A 20,778-nucleotide genomic window follows, 5' to 3' on the forward strand; every position below is an offset into this window, starting at 1 on the left:
ATCATTATGCGAATTCATCACTAAACGAGGCAATCGTTAAGCGAGGCACCACTGTATAAGAAACTGGAAGCAGAACGTCAACATAGCCCAAATAATAAAATGGTGAAAAAGGAAATGAATATGCTGAAACACAAATTGAATCTTATAGATACAGGAGAAATGGCACAACAAATAAAGGCTACAAAGCAATTTTTTTGAAAACACAAATAAACCAGGACATTGGGTAGCATATAAACTGAAGAAACAGAAAGAAAGGAGACAAATAAATAGATTTAAAAAATTTTAAAGGTATATTACAAACTCAAAAGAGCCAAATACACAATATAATAATGGACTTCTATACTAATCTCTACAAAGCACAAGTAATGGATGAGAAGAAGATAAGAGATTACTTGGAAAGAGCAAATCTTCCTAAACTATCAGAGGAAACTAAAGGATGATGAATGCTGAAATAACACTGATGGAAATTATGAAAAGTATAAACAAACCAAAAAATGAGAAAACCCCTGGACCAGATGGACCCCCGGCTGAATGCTATAAAACATTCCAAGAGGAAATTGTGGAACCATTAAAAAATGTTTGCAACCAAGCACTGAAAGAAGCGAAGATTCCAAAACCCTGGTTCGAAAATTTTTTCCACTAATACCCAAGAAAGGAATGCATCTTACGCAAATAGGGAACTATAGGCCAATTTCTCTTCTCAACGTAGAAGAGAAATTCCGCCATCTATTATGGTGGAAAGATTGAAAAAAACTAACACAATTTATATATGAAGTTCAAAACGGTCTCCTCCCAGAACGACAACTGAAGAATAATATAATAATAACAGATATCCTAGAATATTATGAAGCACATCAGGGGAAACAAATGGCTCTTCTATTCCCTAGATTCTCAAAAAGCCTTTGATAACTTAAATTGGGAATTTATGAAGACACAATTTGAAGTGATGGACTTTGGACAAAACTTTTTAAATACGATAGAAGCAATCTATACAAAACAAACAGCAAAAATAATTGTAAATAGAGAAGGAACTGCTAAAATTGAGATTGCTAAAGAAACACGACAAGGATGTCCACTCTCCCCATCGTTGTTTATTCTTTCATTGGAGATATTGAATAGAGAAGTTAGAAGGAATGAAGGAATACAAGGAACAAGGATCAAAATGAAATCTATAAACTTCAAGCTTTTGCAGATGATCTGGACTTTATTTTAGAAAACCCAATAGAAACAGCTCCAGTCTTACTCGAACAAATGAAGGAATATGGCAAAGTAGCTGGACTAGAAATTAATCAAGAGAAAACAAAATTCTTAACTAAATATCTAACTCCAAAACAAAAGACCCAACTCATCTCAAACACAGAAATTCAAATAACAAAAAGTAAAGTATTTAGGAATTAATTTAACTGCTAGATGTTCCTCACTGAAAGAAGATAACTATACGAAACTCCTTCAGCAGATCAAACAAGAGTTGGAAAGATGGGAGAAATTACAACTATCATTTTTAGGTAAGATCGCAACGGTGAAAATGAACATCCTTCCAAAAGTAATCTTCCTCTTCCAGAACTTACTTACTTACTTTATTTTTTTTATTTTTATTTTATTTTATTTATATCCCGCCTATCTGGTCATTTTGACCACTCTAGGCGGCTTACCAATTAAACTAGAGCAGAAATTCTTCGAGGAACTAAACACTTTAGTTGCAAAGTTCATATGGCAAAAGAAGAAGCCGAGAATCAAACGTAAACTATTACAAGACGCAAAAGAAAGGGGAGGATTTGGTTTGCCAAATTGGAATCTATATTACCAAGCAAGTGCCTTAACATGGATTTTAAAAAGGGGAAAGCTAAAAAACAAGAGAATATTATACTTAGAGAGACATGATTTGCAAGCAGGCTGGCATACCTTTCTATGCTAAGGAAGAACTAAAACTCAAAATATTTTGAAAGAAATATAATAAAGAATTCTTTGTTAAAAGTCTGAGAAAAAATTAAATGTTAAAAATGTGAAAACACCTAGATGGATCTCACCCATGAAAGCACTTACTCACCCAAACGTATTAAATTTTGGGGAAATAACAACATATAATGAGCTGCTAAATGAGGAACTCAACTAGAGAGCCAAGGATTGACTTTTTCATGGTGCCCCAAATGCAATTACAATCAATCTACAATCAAGATTTTTAAAAAAAACACAAGGATTCTATAAAGAATATACAATATTTGAGAGAATATTACTCACTACAGAAAAACAACAAGTTCAAAAATTGTATACATTTTTATTGCAATGGGACACACAAGACGAAGAAGTTAAGGAGACAATGTTGAAATGGTCCAAAAACTTTGGATATAGTATAGAACTAGAAAAATGGCAACAAATATGGATAAAAAACTTTAAGCTAACATTAGCAACTTCTTATAAAGAAAAACAATATAAAATGTTCTATAGATGGCATCTCCCTCCATCCAGACTTGCAAAAATCTTTGTAAATATGTCAAACAAATGTTTGAAATGCAAAAATCAGGAAGGAACTTATTACCATGCATGGTGGACATGTGACATAGCAAGAAAATATTGGATCAAAGTTCGTATGTGGATTAAGCAAATGCCCAAGCAAGCTTTAGAATTTAAACCAGAAATTTTCTTGTTGCAAAGCTACTACCTAATATCACATGTATTGACAGCAGCTAGTATGGGCACAGGTCTGGAAGGAGAGAGATCCACCAAAGGATGACATGATCATTAAAAAATACTAGAACAAGCAGAAATGGATAGACTAACAAATTAAAAGGACAAGAAAAATCAAATTTCTACTTAAGTATTTTATGACTGGTGGAAAGAAAGCGTTCCATAATAAATAGAAATGAAAATGAACAATATGGAGAAGATCTTGCTGGAAGAAGTATATCGATGAATAAGATTGCTTGTAGGCTAAGCTGTATAATATGTTTCTTATTTTATATATGATGCTATCTTTGTATATATGTGATTTTTATGTTAGAAAATAAAAAAATTATTAAAAAAGTTTTTTTAATTTGTGACCTACATAATACCAAGAACACGATCTTAAAATTCTTAATTTACTTCCTCCACCAAAAAAACTGAAGTAAACATGAGCCTATTGTATAGTCCACATGTAAGTACAGTAATTGATGACAGAACACTTACCAGTGCTTGCAGTTTAGGACAATGAATGGAAAGTTGTATCAATGTGTTATCTGTTATCTAGAAAGGGAAAAATAAATTTATATATAGATGTAAGAGCAATAAACAAAGCATATCTTCTGAGCCAGTTTCTGTAGTCTACAAGTTCTTTGTAGAAACAAAGAAAAAATAAATTATGCACGTCACTGGATTTGGCAGACAAGTCATGTACAAATGGATCTCACCAGAACACATTCTTCTAGGTCCATCTTCTCTAGTTCATGGCAATTCTAAATTCACAACAGAAATCCCATAATTAAAGACGAAAACTAACATCAGAGTTTAGAACTCTATTGTGACATTTTAATACCTTAGAAAAACTAGCTTGCACTGGAAATTAATTACTGGATCTCTCCCCCCTTCAATCCCAAAGACTAAGCCCTAAAAAAACCCCCAGAAAGTGAATTCACTGCCTTCTAATATTATGGTCAGTGTGTCTGTGTTACTGGATTTGTATAAAATATGGCTTATTTAGCTCTTATATACAGCTGGCTAAAAGCAAAATCATAATCATTCTCTAATAACCATACCTCTAAATTAAATAGGTTTTCCTTATACATCCTTGTAATTACAGTTCTGTTCTAGTAAATATTATATTTTAAAAATAAATCAAAGTGGTGTATGGATAGGCCTGTGGTCACTGCTAAATATCACTAGCTTTAGCGAGGTTACTATGCTTTAGTCTAACCTGCATCAGAAATGTTCCTGTAATCATGTATCCTAATTGGAGCTACTAAGAGAACAGGCAAGGTACAAATATGAATAATATCAACCTTACCTACCCGGGCCAGAAGGCTAAAACCAGCATCAGTGAGATGAGAACATCTTGCAACCTCCAAAATTCTGGGGGAAAAGTTTTATGATTGAGAAACATCAGCAGGACATTCTTATCAGAAGCTTAATACATGGTTCTGTGCAACAGAACCAGGAACAGATCAACAGAAGCAGTATGTCCACTGACTTCTAATTTTATTTTGACATCCTGATTGACCATAGGGCAAAATCTATACTCTTGCAACATTACTAAAATCCTGTATTTATGGTAGATATAGTGCAACAACTGGAATCTCCTTTATTAGGATCATGGAAATGAAGCCGAAATCTGTGACAGCTGGGGTGAGGATGGGCAGGAGAAACTCTTGTCATTATTTGGGTTCAGCCTGACTTCTGTAACTGCATTAATCACTTCAATCCCCACCTCTTAAAATTCCAGGCTGCAGCAGACCCTGTGACTGGAAGACTGGTGAAATGCCTTTATCAATGTTTTATTGTTTTCAGACACTGAAGCATGATACCTGTCGTATTTTTTTTAGGGCTGAACCATCAAAACATACTTAAGAGTGTCCGGCTAAGAGTAAGGAGACCATGTTCAAATTATCATTCAGCAAAAACAAAAAACAAAAAACAAAAAAAAACCCTGAAAGTGCACTTTTGGACAGTCACTTTGTCTCTCAAATCCAATGTTCCTTGCTGTGCTTGCATAAAGGAGTAAAAACCATGTATCTTGAGCTTCTAGGAGGAGGGGTGGAATATAAATGTAAGAGTAAGAGTAAACTGTACTGTAGCCTATTACCTTCTTAACAATTCAGCCACTGCAGGACCTAAAACCTTGCCTTTTGAAAGTGACTGGTCCCTTGCAGCATACCAGTAGCCAGTACTGTAGTATTATACAGTGATATACCGTAGTGTGCCATCTGTAACAATTTGTAGTAACTTTTCACATGAAATTCCAGATACTGGCTCCAATCAGTAATTGAATATCCTATAAATCTAGCTTTCAGAAGGCTACTAGTGTAAACACATAAGAACCTTTTTGATCAGACTAAAATGTTAGACGGCATTCTTTTCACACTCAAACTAAGCAGCTGGCTGTGGGAAGCCAACAAACAGAACACGAGAAAAATCACTTCCTCCTGCTCATGTTGCCCCTAATGTACAAGGGGTGCTGCCCCAATAAAGCAGGTAACATATAGCCGCCATGACTATAGCATCATTAGGTTGGCTGATAATTCTTTTAAAGCCCCAAGCTTGCAGCCATCACTACATCTTGCTCTACTGAATTCCTCAGTATTATGCTCTGTTGCAAAGTATTTCCTTCCATATGCCCTAAATCTCCCACATTCAGCTTCCACAAATAACTCCAGGTTCAACTGTTGGGAGACTTTCTCCAGACTATCCATAAATGTCCATACTTCTGTAAAATTCTATAGCAGATAATTTCACAGTCTAAATAATAATCATGTATTTTGACTTATGGCAACTGCTGTTGGGGTTTTCTAGGTGAAGAGGACTCAAAAATGGTTCACGTTTGCTTCTTCTGCGGGCATCCTGGCACTGTGTAGTTTGCCCAAGGCCAAACAGGCTGGCTCTTTTGGGATGCAGTGGAGAACTGAACTCTCACCTCTGGCTCCATAATCAGATATCTAACGCACTGAGCTATCTAGCCAGCTATGTCATCTAAGCTTATTCAATCCTGGCTCCCTCAAGTGAAAACCATGTAGCCTAAGCCTACTGTTATTTGACTTGGTTGTATTCAATTTTTAAAAGGCACAGTTACTTTTTTAAGGTACTGGTACACATTCCATTACTACACGAATAGCTAAACAGACTGAGATCTCAATTTCTGGAAAAGCTAGAAGATGCCTAGAGTGCAAGTTGATGCAACTGCCAATTGCCTGGAGAGCAGAAGAGACACTTCTAGCGTCAGCTGGCATGTCCCAATTGTTGATCTATCCCCTGAAGATGTTTAAAATTAGCATTTAAAAAACTGAACAAGCAGAAGGAAAAAAAGAGAACTGCAGCCATAACCATCAGAAAATAAAAGTTACAAAACAAAATATAAAATGCACCAACCTTTCTATATTCACCTTAAGGGAAATAATGCAGAAATACATTGCAAAGAAAAATTCACCTCCACAAACAGACCCTAAGAAGAAGTGGGAGGGGAACAATATCAGGAAGAGGGAGACGCACAACAAACAGAATTGCCAATAAGTATCATTTTTATTTTAAGTCTAGCAATTGCCTAAGATTATCTTGTCTGGAGAAAGGCATGGTGGGTGCTGTTTAACAAAGTCCACATGCTGGAGGGACTCTGGTGCAGGTGAGATCAGCAGTGCATCTCTGAATGCTCCCTCTGGAGTCCTTAGTGCCAGGAGTGGAAAGCAAAACTTGTGTGGTGTTTCATTTCTACATACAATTACTCAGTTCTATAGGGAAAATCTTAAAAGGGAATATCTGCAAATATTAGTGCATAAATAATAATGTTTGCTTTCTATCCATTTCAGAGGCAAGAACAGTTCTTTTCTGACTTGTCTTCAATTATTCTGTATCAATAAGGAGTGAATGCTACCCTCATATACCACACAGTACAAGAAGTCTATGCCAGAAGTTGTTTCCTACTATTCAGCATGGTTCTTTGTCTACACTTCCCCCAGTGATGGACTCTCAGTTTTCCATCCTTCAATATTTTTGGAAAAAATAGTTATATCATTGTGAAGAAACAACTGTATAAACTCAACTTAAGTAGGTAAAGAAAGAAAGCAGAAAGATGAGGAAAGGCTCAGAAATGAACCACTATTTATAGATTGTAGTCTAATTAGCAATTCTAAGATGTAATTATGCTAGTTTATGATAGCAAAAACAAGGAAAGAGGTTTTTGTTACTTTATAGGCTGGGATTTTTACTGTAACATGAGCTTTTGTAGACTAGACGAAGTTATCACTAGATAACTTAAAATACACTTAATCAGCTCTTCAGGATCATTCTGCAATATGGAACTGCACATTCAGTTTGTTTCTGGGAATGAACATGGTTCACTATTACTTATCTAAAGATGTCTACTACAAGTCACACCCGCTACAAGCCTATCCATACTTACCTTGATGTAAAAGAGCATAAACATGTACTAGACCGCACAGACAGCTGGATAATCTATTCAAGGAAATCACCATGTTGTCTGTTGCAGTCAAAACAAAAGAATAATGGGGCTCTTTTAAGATTAATAAATTTTACTTAACGTAAGCTTTCTTAGGGTCTGTCTGTGGAGATGCAACTGAAGAAGTGGGCTACAGTCCGTGAAAGCTTATGTCAAATAAAACTTGTTAGTCTTTAAGGTGCTGGAAGGTTCTTTAGCATCAATATAGATAACTTAGTTATCACTGAACAGTATTAAGCACTTACTATTCCTAAGAAAATTAATGCAACTTCAAGACAGATTAATACAACATCTGAGCACTACTCACTTCAGTCTTGGACAGTTCAAACCAAGTGCTATTAGAGAAGCATCTGTAAGGTTTGTACAACCAGAAACACAAAGCGACTGGAGTTGGGGACATCCTCTACAGATACCCGCTATACCGTCATCTGATATTTGCTGTAACAGAAAGTGTTGGAAAGTTTTGTCCTCTAGAGTTACCATTCTGCTTTTAAATGTTTTAAAGCCATTCCAAGGTATTTAATTGTTCTGTTTGCTTCACATGATATAGCCATACAGAGAGAAGTCCTTCAAACACATTTTAAAATCTTACGTTTTTTAAATGCCTTTGTATTCATAGTACCAAAAACTGTGACAACGAATGTCTCAGAATCTCTTAAAGTTAGAGCTTACTTATATTTTTATTCAGTCCTAAGTCAGAAGAATGGCTTTTCCCATGTCAGAGTCCTGTATTGTCCTGACTTTCATGAAAAATAATGTAAAAAAACAAAAATAACTGAAATAAATATTTGAGAAATACATATATTTTAGCAATGAACACTATTAAGTGTTTTAAAGTAAACAACTTGTGGGACACATTAGCAGACATCTGAAATAATCTCATGTTTTGTTTACTTTCAGAATAAAGACACCTCTTGAAATTCCCTTAAGCAAAAATCACAAACTCTAGCTTTTGAATGTTTACTCAGAAACAAATCCCACTCTATTTTATAGCTCTGTGTAATTGTGCACAGGATTGCTACCTAAATGTGCCAAAAACAAATTCAACTGAAGAATGATCTAGCCTACAAACCTTTCCACAGCACACTCTTATCATGCACACCTGAAGTGTACTTGCAGCACTCATTTCAATACTGAACTGATTTGCAGCACAGGTATACTGTATGTATCAAATTTGTCATTTTCCATACCAGGAGAACATAAGATTTCAAACTGAGAAACTACTTTGAAAAAAATACTGAGAAAAACCACTTACCATACATGACTGTAGGTTTAAAGTTAGAAGTTCAGGGCAGTGAGTTTCAATATGGTGAAGTGCTTCATCTAATAGCTGTATTAAAATAAATGTAGAAAATAATTCAATAGAGATCTAGACGCCTAGCAGAATAGCAGTGCACAATATTGACTGAAAAAAATGAATCATCACACCATATAACTACATTAAGTTTTTCAAGTATCCCAATATAAAACTACCCCTTATGGCTCAACGTGAGACCTAAGCAAGTTTGTACCTGTGTACATCCTCTCAGAAATAGTGCCTTTAATCCATTACATCCTTTTACCAGTGCTTCAATACCATCTTTTGTTATCTGATCACACCAGGAAAGATTCAAGAACTCCAGATTTTGGCACCCTTCACTGTAACAATTTAAAAAATGAACTTTTAATAGTTGTTACAATGTCAGACATGATTTAACGACTAAACAACAATGACTAATCCAAACAAAACTTATATTAACACACACAATAGGTAACAGCCCCCAATAAGAAAAAATATGCTTGAAAAATACATCAGTATATATTTCTACACCAAGAACAGGCAGCATAAATCATTAACGAAATGTAATCACCATCCTTTTAAAGCCATTCAACAAACAAAAAATGGTTTTACCTTAGACTTTTCAAAGAGTTGTTTGTAACAGAAATACAAGATGTTAAATCCAAATGTTTCAGCCTGGGGCAGGATTTGCTAAGGCTGTTACAAGTACTGTAAAGAAGGAGAGGAACTAAAATGTATTCAACAATTTTTAAAAAATGCAGTTAATAACATCAAAAACTGTCCACCTACCTATCAGTAATTTTTGTGCATCCATTAAGGATCAAATGCTCAATGTTTCTACAGTTCTGTGCAAATGTTCTGCAAAAGGAATAAAATCAAGTTTTACATAACATCAAAACATGGCTGGCCTTGAAAGAGAATTTGCAGGTTTTAGACTGAGGCTTGCATTTTACTGTATAATTCACAGCTTATTATTCACATCCTTTCTTAATTAACCGTATTCATATGGAAGATAAAAGTCTAAGCAGAGCTTGTCTTCTGAAATTCCCCAGGTTATCCAAGCAACTTAATTATAACAACAGGTTCCAACATGTGTTAAATAACTTAAAGGCTGATCTGAGGATGACTTGTGGCCTTAAATGTACCTAATTTTTCCTAGGATCAGGTTTTAAGAATTTGATTGCCAGCCTATTAGAGGATGGATCCACAGCTCCTTTATGGAAAGCTGCTGATGGTTTCTGCACCTTGGGACATCAGCAAACTGCTGCACTCCGGAAGACTAATGTAAACATTCTTCAACTAGGACCAGCAGTCCTATGAAAAGGGATGTAGACTGGTCTACCCTTTCTCCACTACTACCACCCAAAAACAAAACAAAACCTGACCAAAAAACATCAGTAGAAATTCTGCACTAAAAACACATTGCCTATAAGAATACTCAATGCCAGAGGTGGGCAAATTGTGGTCCTCTAGAGTAATCAACTAGGACTCTGGAGACCAGGGTTTGAATTCTCAGCCACGGAAGCTCACTGGAGGAGAGGAACTGGTAAAATCACTCCTTAAATATCTCACATATGAATCTGATCAGACAACACAGTCATGGCCAAAAATATTGGCACCCTTGCAATTCTGTCTGAAAATGCAACTCTTCTCTCAGAAAATGGTTGCAGTTGCAAATGTTTTCGTATTCACATGTTCATTTCTTTGGTTTGCATTGGAACAACACACACACACAAAATAAGAGAAGAAAAGTCACATCTGATACAATCCCACACAGAAACCCAAAAATGCACTGGCCAAAATTATTGGCACCCTTAACTTAATATTTGCCAGCACCCCCTTTGAAAAAAAATAACTAATCAATTGCTTCATGTAACCATGAATGTGTTTCTTACACCTCTCTACTGGAATTTTGGACCACTCTTCATTTGCAAGCTGCTCCAGGGCCGTCAGATTTGAAGGATGCCTTCTCCAAACTGTTGTTTTGAGATCTCTCCACAGGAGTTCTATGGGATTCAGATCTGGACTCATTGCTGCCATTTCAGAACTCTCCAGTGCTTTGTTTGTAACCATTTCGGAGTGCTTTTTGAAGTGTGTTTCAGGTCATTATTCTGCTGGAAGACCCATAACCTCTGGTGGAGATGCAGCTTTCTGACACTGGCCACCACATTGCGCCCCAAAATTCTTTGGTAATCATCAGATTTCATGACACTATTCACACAGTCAAGGCATCCAGTGCCAGAAGCAGCAAAGCTACCCCAAAACATCTTTGAACCTCCATCATGTTTGACTGTACGGACTGTGTCTGACAAAATTGCAAGGGTGTCAATATTTTTGGCCATGACTGTAACATATGTTAGATTGCAACTCAGCAAAAGCCAGTGGGAGAGAGGATGGCAGCTATAGTCCAGCTACATCTAAAGAGCCACAAAACTGCTGATCCTTGCTCTAAATAATGCATCCTCAATGCCTAGATAGCTCTCATCAACACATCTCAGAGGCACATTCCCTTCTCTTGTATGCTATCTCACACTAGACTCAGAACACAGTTGCAATGTCATTTTCATGAATTCAACTGCTCTCATTGTCCAAGTTGGACTAAATGTCAAGGAAAGTTAATGTTCTACTGAGATACATGTTGCCATTTCTCTCATGCCTGCATTTCTCTCAAGCTGAAGACAACAACAGAAACAAAAAGTGCTTTTTAAATAAACTCAAAAACACACACCAATGTGCTAATAGTTCAAAATATTACTCACTTCAAAGAGGTATCACCAACTCCAAGACATCCACGCAAACTCAGTTGTCTCAGGAACCCACCACATCTTTTGGAAATATTTTCTAACACCCGACCCTTAAATAGATGAAACAAATGTCAACTTCATATCTAAACAGGTGGATTTCAAAAGGAGGTCCATGCCAGGAAGCATACTGTCTAAAACATAGGAAAAAAGTTCCTTTCTGAAGACCTTATTCAAATTCTGTTCAAATAAATGCCATGAGATAAATCACAGAGGTTTGAAAGAGCTAAATGGATTGTCAGGAAAGTTTGCTACACAAACTTCTTTTGGAACAAACTCTGTGAGATTCTATCCCTACTTATGAATATAGACTTCAATACTGAAAATCCTTTGCTCAGGTATAAAGGAGAACCCAATAAGAGAAAACATACTTGCCAAATCAGAACCTATTGATGCCAGAAATTTTCCTCTATCAATACAGTTACATTTCATTCTAAGATTCTAATTCTAGAGTTTAGTTCTAGTATATTAAAATTTATTGCAATATTCTCGCTTTGGAATAAACTATTGAAAATGATGGTAGATAATCTCAGTTCACTAAAAGTTTGGAATACAACTCCTAACAGGCTTAGCCACAAAACTAATAGTCAAGAACCCTGGGATCTGTATTACAAAATATTTAGAGTATAGGATTGTCTACTCTTACCTTATAGTATGTAAATTAAAATTACTATGAGGAATTAGAAAAATCTATACTGAACTATGACCACGAAGCTAATGAGTGTATTCCAGTGGAAAGCCCCTGCTCTTATATATGAATTTTGAAATCTAACACTCATCTATTTATTTGGACTAATGTCTTTCCAATTCTCATTTCATGAAATGTAACTCTTGTCTTTTTGTCCAGAAAAACTGAAATGTTGTGGTGTCCGCCCAGGTTATGAATATTCATAGGCTACTTGCATAGACCAATGGGAGTGCAGAGTCACAAGATATAAGAGACTCAGCAGGAGGAGGAAGAGTTTAGATAGGAGGAGGAAGAGTTTAGATAGGGTTTTAAGATAGAGAGATTTGGCCTATGAGTGGGGGAGTGATGGTTGAGAGGGATAAAGGAGAATATTTGTTTAAGAATTAACATTGCTTGTTCTGTCAACACCTGTATAAATAAACAATGTCTATTTGGTTCTTTTAAAATGACATATGGCCTGGACCTTGAGTATTAATAATAGGTATTGTTGATGAAATCAGCTGGTGGCAGCTGAGAGGCATGTAGCATGAGCTCCTTGTTTGGTGAAACAATTGGGCGACATGGAATCCTGACAGTTGTGATCAAGTACATTTCCATTACTTTTATAACAAATCATGTTACATATCTATTGCAATGCTAATTAGAGATGTTAATTATGTCTACTGCACAGGTGGACATAACAAGGGTCCAGCCCCCTGGGGCGGGACTGTCCACTCACCTTCTGCTGTTGATGCGGGCTCCGCGCTCCCTTCCTATCGCTCCAGAGCTCGCGGTTTGCAAGCTGCTCTTCGAACTGGCATCAAGGCTCATCCTCCCACCTCCTGCCAGGAGTGGCTCACAGATCATGAGCTTCAAATCCAAGTGCACCCACATCAATCTTTCAGAACTGTAATTTCACACTGTATGTACAGTGTATAACAAAAATGAGAACCGTAATAAAATACTAACCTCTACATCTGTCTGGAAGTTAAAAAGGTCTATTCTTTGCCAGTTACTTCCATCCAAGGCCAAGACATTCCAAAACTAAAATACATAAAACACACAAACAATTATATGCATTACAAGTTATATGTTGTACAAAAATCATAATAATTACCTTTCAGTAGTTTATTTATTTATTTATATTCCACGTTTCCCCTCATAAAGGATCTAAGGAGATTCACAACAATTACAACTATACAATAAAGGGAGGTTACTTACCTGTAACCATGGTTCTTCAAGTAGTTCTCTGTGAATTCACACAAAAAGGGTTAATTCAGCACCAGCGAAGGTTCTCTTGGAACATTCTCAAGCTTTAAGAGAAAAGTAACAAAGTTTAAGGCTGCCTATACTGCGCATGCTCCGCCCGTCCAAACCTCAGTTCCGTTTATCCACCACAAGTACCTGAGCATGAGCCAGATAAAACCAGTGATGGACAGTGGGGAGGTCGGGCGAGATTGTGTGAATTCACAGAGAACCACTTGAAGAACCATGGTTATAGATAAGTAACCTCTCTTTCTTCAGTGGTCTCTGTGAATGCACACAAAAAGGGGTGACTAGCACACTCACTTACCAGATGGTGGGCTGTCACTGAAGGACGGACGTCAACACTGCTCTCCTGAAACTTGTCTCCTTCTTAGCCCGCAGGTCTAGCCTGTAATGGGTGATGAACATAGAGGCATTAGACCAAGTGGCTGTCCTGCAGATATCAGGCACATCAACACCACGAAGTAGGGCTGTAGAGGAGGCCATGGCTCTGGTGGAATGAGCCTGAAGACCCTCAGGTGAAGTTTTGTGTTGAAGCTCATACATCAACAGGGTAGTGGAAACAAGCCATCTGGACAGCGTTGAAGACGTGGCAGGAAGCCCCTTCTTTCCAAAGTAGCAGAGGAACAGTCTATTAGAGGACCTGAAGTCCTTGGTCCTAGAAACATAAAAAGCAAGGGCCCGCCTAACATTCAGGGTGTGGAGCATGTGCTCGGTGTCATTTGTAGGTTCAGAAAAAAGTGTAGGTAGTAGTAATGGCTGGTTGAGATGAAAGTCAGAAACAACTTTTGGAAGAAAGGAAACATCAGGGTGTAACACAACCTTGTCATTGAAAAACTGTAGGAAAGGTTGATCTGACCTAAGGGCAGCGAGTTCACTTACCCTTCTGGCAGAAGTGATAGCTACTAGAAACAATGACTTCAAAGACAACATTTTGAGGTCACATGTAGCCATTGGTTCAAAGGGTGGCCGGGTAAGAACATTCAACACCAACTGAAGGGACCACTGAGGAACTGGTGGCCGAACTGGAAGCCTCAAATTAGTAAGTCCTTTGAGGAAGGCTTTAACGGTGGGGTGGGAGAACCAACGTGTTGCAGCTGAATCTTTAGGCTGAAAGGAAACGATGGCAGCAAGGTAAACTCTTATGGTGGAAACAGACAAACTGAAGTCGAACAGGTACCGTAAGTATTGTAGCAGAGTAGACAGTGACACAGGGGATGGAGTAAGACCCCTGGCTTCAGTAAACTTCAAGAAACTCTTCCACTTGTAGCTGTACAATAAGGAGGTGGATGGTTTCTTTGCTCTATCTAGTACCTCCTTGATCTCGGGGAGATCTTCCACGCCGTTAGATGTAGAGTCTCCACATCTGGATGGTAAATCCGGCCCGCATCCCGTGTCAGCAGACTGGGCGACACTGGTAGTCTCACAAATTCTGACATCTTCATGAGCGTCGGAAACCAAGGCTGTCGAGGCCAAAAAGGTGCTACGAAGATTGCCTCTGCCTATGAGAGATCTCTGCACCAAAGGAAGAGGAGGAGCTGAGATGGTTGAAGCAACGAGACCTAGCAGGTGTTGAACATGCTTCGCCGTCACCCGAGCTTTGGGCCAAAACTTCCTGAGAGCCCTCTGGATTTTCAGGATACGCTCTGCAGGTAAGAAAATCTGACTTCTGATGGCATCCAACTTGGCCCCGATGTAATGCACAATCTTAGATGGCTTGAGATGTGACTTCTCTTTGTTGACAGTGAGACCCAGACAGGGAAACAGTCACAGGATGAACTTCGTGTCTTTCAAGGCTTGACTTCTGGATGAGGAAACCACCAGCCAGTTGTCTATGTAGGGATAGACGTGGATTCGCTGGAGGCGCAGGTAAGCTACCACTGGTGGCATGACCTTTGTAAATGTCCTTGGTGCTGTTGAAAGGCCAAATGGGAGGGCCAGAAACTGGTAAATGTTGCCCTGGAATATGAAACGAAGATATTTTCTGTGATGTGAATGGATAGTCACATGAAAGTATGCATCTTTTAGATCCACCACCACAAACCAATTGTTCTTCCTCAAGAGGTGCATTATGGACTCTAACATCACCATCCTGAAGCGACGTGGATGGAGGTAAGTATTTAAAGTCCTTAAGTCGAGGATGGGTCTTATTCCTCAATCTTTCTTTGGCACAGCAAAGTACCGGGAGTAGAACCCAGTTTTAAGTCTCTTTGTGGAACTAACTGAATAGCATTTTTGCCAGAAGTGACAGAACCTCCTCCTCTAGTGCGGGATCGAAGGGTATATTTTATATATCCTAGAGGAGGATATTCTATAAATTCCAGCTGGTAGCTGAATTGGATGATTTTTAGTGCCCAAGGGTTGTTTGTGATGGCAAGCCAGTTTGGCAGGAATGGATGAAGTCTTGTGGTGATGGGAGTTCCGACTGTTGTGATGGCAGAGTCAAAGCTACTGTTTGGATTTTTTAGCAGGTGGCTTGTAGGAGTGCCTACGCTGAGACTGCTGAGGACGGTAGCTGGGAGCAGAAGACGACGCTTGCGAAGATCTATTCTGAGGTAAGTTCTTAAATGGCCTGTATTGCTGGGAGGACTGAGAATATTGGGAATATGACTTCCTCCACTGAAACTTGTTGAATCTAGGCTGAGGCTGAATAGAATAGGATTTTGCCGTTTTCTTGGCCTTATGCAACTCCTCAAGATGACCGTCTGTTTTTTCATTAAACAGGCCAGTAGCATCAAAGGGGAGATTCTCCACCTTTGTCTTGACATCATTCAAAATGTTAGCTGCTCTTAACCAGGCATGTCTGCCTAAGGTGACTGCAGACATAAGAACTCTGGAGGCAGCCTCTGCTGTATGTCTAGTTGATAATCTTTGGTGTCTAGACACTGTTTGGGCTTCGTCATAAAAATTTAAGAATCCCTGGCAAACATCCTCAGGGATCATCTTGATGCCAGGTAACATCTTAAGCCCAAGTTGCTTTTGGTAAGCTCCAAGCGCCGTCTGGTAGTTGATGATTCGTAAGAGAAAGGACATCAAGGAATAAATTTTTCATCCGATGATTTCCAATTTCAATCCCTCCTTATTCGTAAGGATAACATGAGATTTCCCTGTAGGTTTGGTACAGCTGGTTTCCACTATCAGCGAATTAGGTATGGGATGCCTGAGAAGGAACTTAGTCTCAGTCCCATGAACACGATAGAGATTTTCTGTGCGGCGGGAAATGGGATCGGAAGTAGAGGGCTGTTCCCAAAACTCTTTAATGATGTCCATTATAGCTGGAATGAAAGTCAGACTTGGTGGGGGAGACCTCTCCTGATTGATGTCTCTGAAGATAAGGTCCTCTGCAGGAGGTGCAGGCTGGTCTACTTCCAATTTAAGGGTTTTAGCCAGCCTAGACAGCATTTGAGAATAGGAAGAAAAATCTTCTGAAGGGGAGGATGCATGAGGGTCCGCCATGTCAGAACCCACGACTTCCCCCTCCGGTAATTTGCCTTGGCAGGGTTGAGTTGGTATCTCAGGCTCTGAGTCCAAAGTGGCTACTGAAGAAACTTCCTCAGGGTCCGAAGAGAAAACATTGTGTGCTCTCTTTCGATGATGTATTTCGATGTCAAGCGATGAGGATTGTGTCTGAAGAGAAGATAGAGGAACAGTCGATGTCGAAGGGAGAGGCACCGAGGGAGCCTGTTCTTTACTCTTTGGAGCCTCAGTGTCGAGTCGTTCACAACGTTGATGACGACTGGGTTGTGGAGATGTTGCCGAGGAAGATGAAACATAAACATATTTCACTTTCCTGTGCCTTTGAAACCGATCGGTCAAGGTCGACGAATTATCAGAAGAAGTATAGTCTCTTCGATGTTGAACCTGTCTGTCTTCTGAGTTATACGAATCCAAAGACCTGTCTCGATGTCGATGTCGAGAAGAGTGCGGGAGCACAACTACCTTCCTGCACAGAGACCGACGTCAATCGGGTGAAGAGTGTTTAGCTTTACAGGAGCGCTTTCGACATGGCGATCTCGGCCTCAAGGGCACTGATGAGACCGAAGGAGCCAGTGATCCCCGCCCAACAAACAGTGGGCTATGTGGGGCAAAAGTCAAGCCTGCAGTTGCTCCAGCAAGCTGACTCAGTGTCGGTGAAGAGACGCTAGCTGGAGGAATTGGCTTGATCTGTCGAGGAGAAAGCGAGGGGGCTACCTCCAACATCAATTCTGGATGAATCCTCCAAAATGGGAGATGGCAAGGACACAGAAACAGGCGGGAGCTGAATCTGGGTGTCCTTAGATTTAGTAGAAGCCTTTCCCTTTGTTTGTTTTGCAGGTTTTGTCAAAGAGGCAGAAAAAGTTTTCGATGTCGACGAAGACTTTTTTGTTGGAGCAGACTTCTTGGCCGGTTTATCAGAAGCCTTCGGTACTGCAGGATGAGGGGACGCATTGGCCTCAGAGCGAGGGGTAGCTAACGGTGAAGAAACCTCCATCTCAGATGGTTTAGTAGTGTCCCACAGATGGTATTTCAGACGTTGTTGCCTGGCTTTCAAAGCTGCTATAACAAAAGCTTTACAGTGTCTTCAAGATTGTGTAAGGTGAGACTCCCCTAGACAGAAAAGGCAACGATCATGCCCGTAGTGAAAGGGGAACTTTCTTGAACAGACAACACAGCGGCTAAACGGGCCTGAGGGGGACATAAGATAACTTTAGAATAGTCTTACTGAAGCCGTTACCGAGGGAAAAAAGGCGGGAAGTCCAGAGCAGCCAAGTTAAAAGGGAAATCCGTAAGAAAAATCTGTAAAAAAAACGCGTCCGCGTCAGGGCAAGCCAGAAAGTCCGAAGTCAGCCAAACCGAAGTCAAAAACCAAAAAATTCCAGTCAGAAAATAGGTTATAAGAGAGCTTGAAGCTAGAGGTTCCAATTCACTCGGAGGAAAAATGGAACTGAGGTTTGAGCGGATGGAGCATGCGCAGTATAGGCAGCCTTAAACTTTGTTACTTTTCTCTTAAAGCTCGAGAATGTTCCGAGAGGACCATCGCTGGCACTGGATTAACCCTTTTTGTCTGCATTCACAGAGACCACGCTGAAGAATGAACCGTTTCAAAATACCATAGAAACTATATTCTAAAAATTAAGCATTTACCAATATAAAACAACTCAAGAAAGTCACCCCAGAAGGATACCAGTCATTGTTATTGAAAGCCATTGAGAGGTCCAGCAGAACCAACAGGGACACACTCACTGTGTCCAGTTCCTAGCACAAGGAATCTACTAAGGTGACCAAAGCTGTCTCTGTTGCATAACCAGGCCTGAAGCCAGAGTGAAATGGATCTAGATAATTCACTTCATTCAGGAACCTTCTTCTGAAAGGTATCACAAAGACATAAACTCTGAAATCATTTTTTCTTGTTAAAGAGGATTTACTATAATAGACTAATAAGGATTTCATTGAGCAAACTATAATTCAATATTTTAATTCCATATTCTTAGGAATGCAGAGAAATTGCCAAATGCATACACAGCAAGAGAAAGACTCCATTTCTGGTGTGGCATGCTGGCTGCAAGTGTAAACCACATTCTCATTTCACCTCATCAGTAAGAAGACTTCAGGCAAGCTGTTGTTGATATGGGCTCAAACTTACTACATCTCTAATATGGGAACAACAGTATGACATTAACTATCCTCAGATTATTAAATGGTCAATATTGAGCTTTGGTCAATATGTTATACATAATTACTCAAAAGTAAGACTTCAGTGGACTGGTAAGTAACATTGGATCCTGAGATAATTATTATTTTGTTTCATCATATAAGTAAACCAGCATATAAAAAGGCCTTGTTCAATATATGAACCTTGAGCTCAGAAGCTTCCTTTTCCTTCCACTCATCCAATGTAGCCAGAGATATAGCAGTTTTGCCTGCATTTTTAACTAACCACAGTTAAGTGTGATGTTTCAATCCAGACAAACTGTTTTTATTATTAACCATGTTAATAACAAACCATAGTTTATTAAGGTGTGCTTCCTTAAATTATTATTAAGAATACCCAAAGTTTAAGATTTTAACTACAGTGGTGCCTCACATAGCGATGATAATCGGTGCAGCAAAAATCGCTGCAAAGCGATTTCATCACTATGCGATTTTTAAAAGCCCATAGGAATGCATTGAAACCCCTTCACTGCATTCCTATGGGCTTCAGACTCGCCTTAAAGCGAAAATCCTCCATACGGCGGCCATTTTCTCTGCCCGGTAAGCAAGGAATCCGTCACAGAAAACAGCAGGTGGCCTTTTTTTTACCCGGTGGCCATTTTGGAACCGCCGATCAGCTGTTAAAAAATCATCGCTTTGCGATGATCGGTAAGCAAAACAGGGTACCGATCATCGCAAAGCGATTTCCCCCCATTTAAAACATCGCTAAATCTTAATCGCTATGCGATTTCGTCGTTAAACGGGGCGCCCATTAAGTGAGGCACCACTGTATAGTTAACAGTAAGGTAGCCAAGTTTGCAGATGACACAAAACTTTTCTGGGTGGTGAAGACCAGAAGGGATAGTGAAGAGCTCCAGAAGGATCTCTCCAAACTGTAATGCACATTGGGCCAAAAGATCAAAACTTTATCAGCTGATGGGTTCTGAGCTGTCCATGACAGATCAGGAAAGAGATCTTGATGTGCTGGTGGACAGCTTGATGAAAGTGTCAATCCAGTGTGCGGTGGCAGTGAAGATGGCCAATTCCATACTAGTTATCATTAAAAGGGGGATTGAAAATATTACAGCCAACATTATAATGTCATTGGCCGCACCTGGATTATTGTGTACAGTTCTGATTGCCGCACCTCAAAAAAAGACATCGTGGAACTGGAAAAGGTGCAAAACAGATTGATTAAAATGATGACTGGGCTGGAGCATCTCCGTTATGGGGAAAGGCTACAGTGTTTGGGGCTCTTTAGTTTAGAGAAAAGGTACCTGAGGAAGGTCATGACTAAGACGTATAAAATTATGCAGGGGGTGGATAAAGTGGATAGAAGGAAGCTCTTTTCTCTCACACACAATACCAGAACCTGGGGACATCCACTGAAATTGAGTGTTGGGAGAGTGAGAAGAGACAAAAGAAAATATTTATTTATCCGGCATGTTGTTAGTCTGTGGAACTCCCTGCAACAGGATGTGGTGATGGCATCTGGCCAAGATGCACTTAAAAGGGGATTGGTCAGATTTCTGGAGGAAAAGTCCATTGCAGGTTAAAAGCCATGACGTGGATGTATAATCCCCAGGTTTAAAAGGAAGGTACCTCAAAATACCAGATGCAGGGGAGGGGTATTAGGAGATAGGTATGTAGCTGTTCCTTCATGGATCACTGCCTTGTCATAGTGAAGGGGCTTGAGTAATTCAGTGAAGCTATGGGATATGCCGTGCAGGGACACCGAAGACGGGAAGCTCACAGTGGAGAGTTCTGACTAAATGCAATCCATCTGGAGTAGGAATTGGCAAACCACTCCAGTATCCCTGTCAAGAATACCCCATGAACAGAAACAAAAGGCTAAAAGATATGACGCTGGAAGATGGGACCCTCAGGTCAGAAGGCGTCCAACATGCTACTGAGGAAGAGCAGAGGACAAGTACAAGTAGCTCCAGAGCTAATGAAG

The 20,778-nt window shown here is 39.3% G+C and overlaps 1 protein-coding gene and 1 long non-coding RNA gene across 12 annotated transcripts in view; one reads left to right on the forward strand and one right to left on the reverse strand.

Annotated features, from left to right (window-relative positions):
- The window catches only part of FBXL2 (F-box and leucine rich repeat protein 2), a 78,314-nt gene that overhangs the window by 36,522 nt on the left and 21,014 nt on the right, over positions 1 to 20,778 (reverse strand). For 5 of the 10 annotated variants that reach the window (XR_012088475.2, XM_078377570.1, XM_078377571.1 and 2 more), the window contains exons 4-13: positions 12,855 to 12,929; positions 11,177 to 11,271; positions 9,207 to 9,275; positions 9,030 to 9,125; positions 8,650 to 8,776; positions 8,394 to 8,468; positions 7,446 to 7,576; positions 3,984 to 4,044; positions 3,387 to 3,431; positions 3,166 to 3,222 (exon numbers count right to left, since the gene is read on the reverse strand). Coding sequence is in view for 9 of the 10 variants with exons in the window: in XM_078377570.1 (XP_078233696.1) it covers positions 3,166 to 3,222; positions 3,387 to 3,431; positions 3,984 to 4,044; positions 7,446 to 7,576; positions 8,394 to 8,468; positions 8,650 to 8,776; positions 9,030 to 9,125; positions 9,207 to 9,275; positions 11,177 to 11,271; positions 12,855 to 12,929 (831 nt within the window). In the remaining variant the exon portion in view is untranslated. Of the gene's footprint in view, positions 1 to 3,165; positions 3,223 to 3,386; positions 3,432 to 3,983; positions 4,045 to 6,054; positions 6,128 to 7,445; positions 7,577 to 8,393; positions 8,469 to 8,649; positions 8,777 to 9,029; positions 9,126 to 9,206; positions 9,276 to 11,176; positions 11,272 to 12,854; positions 12,930 to 20,778 lie in introns of those variants that run through there. The other 5 variants (XM_078377574.1, XM_078377572.1, XM_078377576.1 and 2 more) reach the window with 4 other exon arrangements.
- Positions 13,284 to 19,527, forward strand: LOC144583562 (uncharacterized). 2 transcript variants are annotated; one of them, XR_013537413.1, is made up of 5 exons: positions 14,661 to 14,803; positions 14,897 to 15,020; positions 15,180 to 15,263; positions 15,620 to 15,706; positions 17,466 to 18,281. It is a non-coding gene; the product is annotated as an uncharacterized LOC144583562 (long non-coding RNA). The 2 variants fall into 2 exon arrangements; XR_013537414.1 differs by adding an exon at positions 18,623 to 19,527 and having other exon boundaries at positions 13,284 to 15,706; positions 17,466 to 18,502.

This window comes from Pogona vitticeps, chromosome 6, assembly GCF_051106095.1.
Source record: "Pogona vitticeps strain Pit_001003342236 chromosome 6, PviZW2.1, whole genome shotgun sequence".
In the NCBI taxonomy this organism is placed as follows: domain Eukaryota; kingdom Metazoa; phylum Chordata; class Lepidosauria; order Squamata; family Agamidae; genus Pogona; species Pogona vitticeps.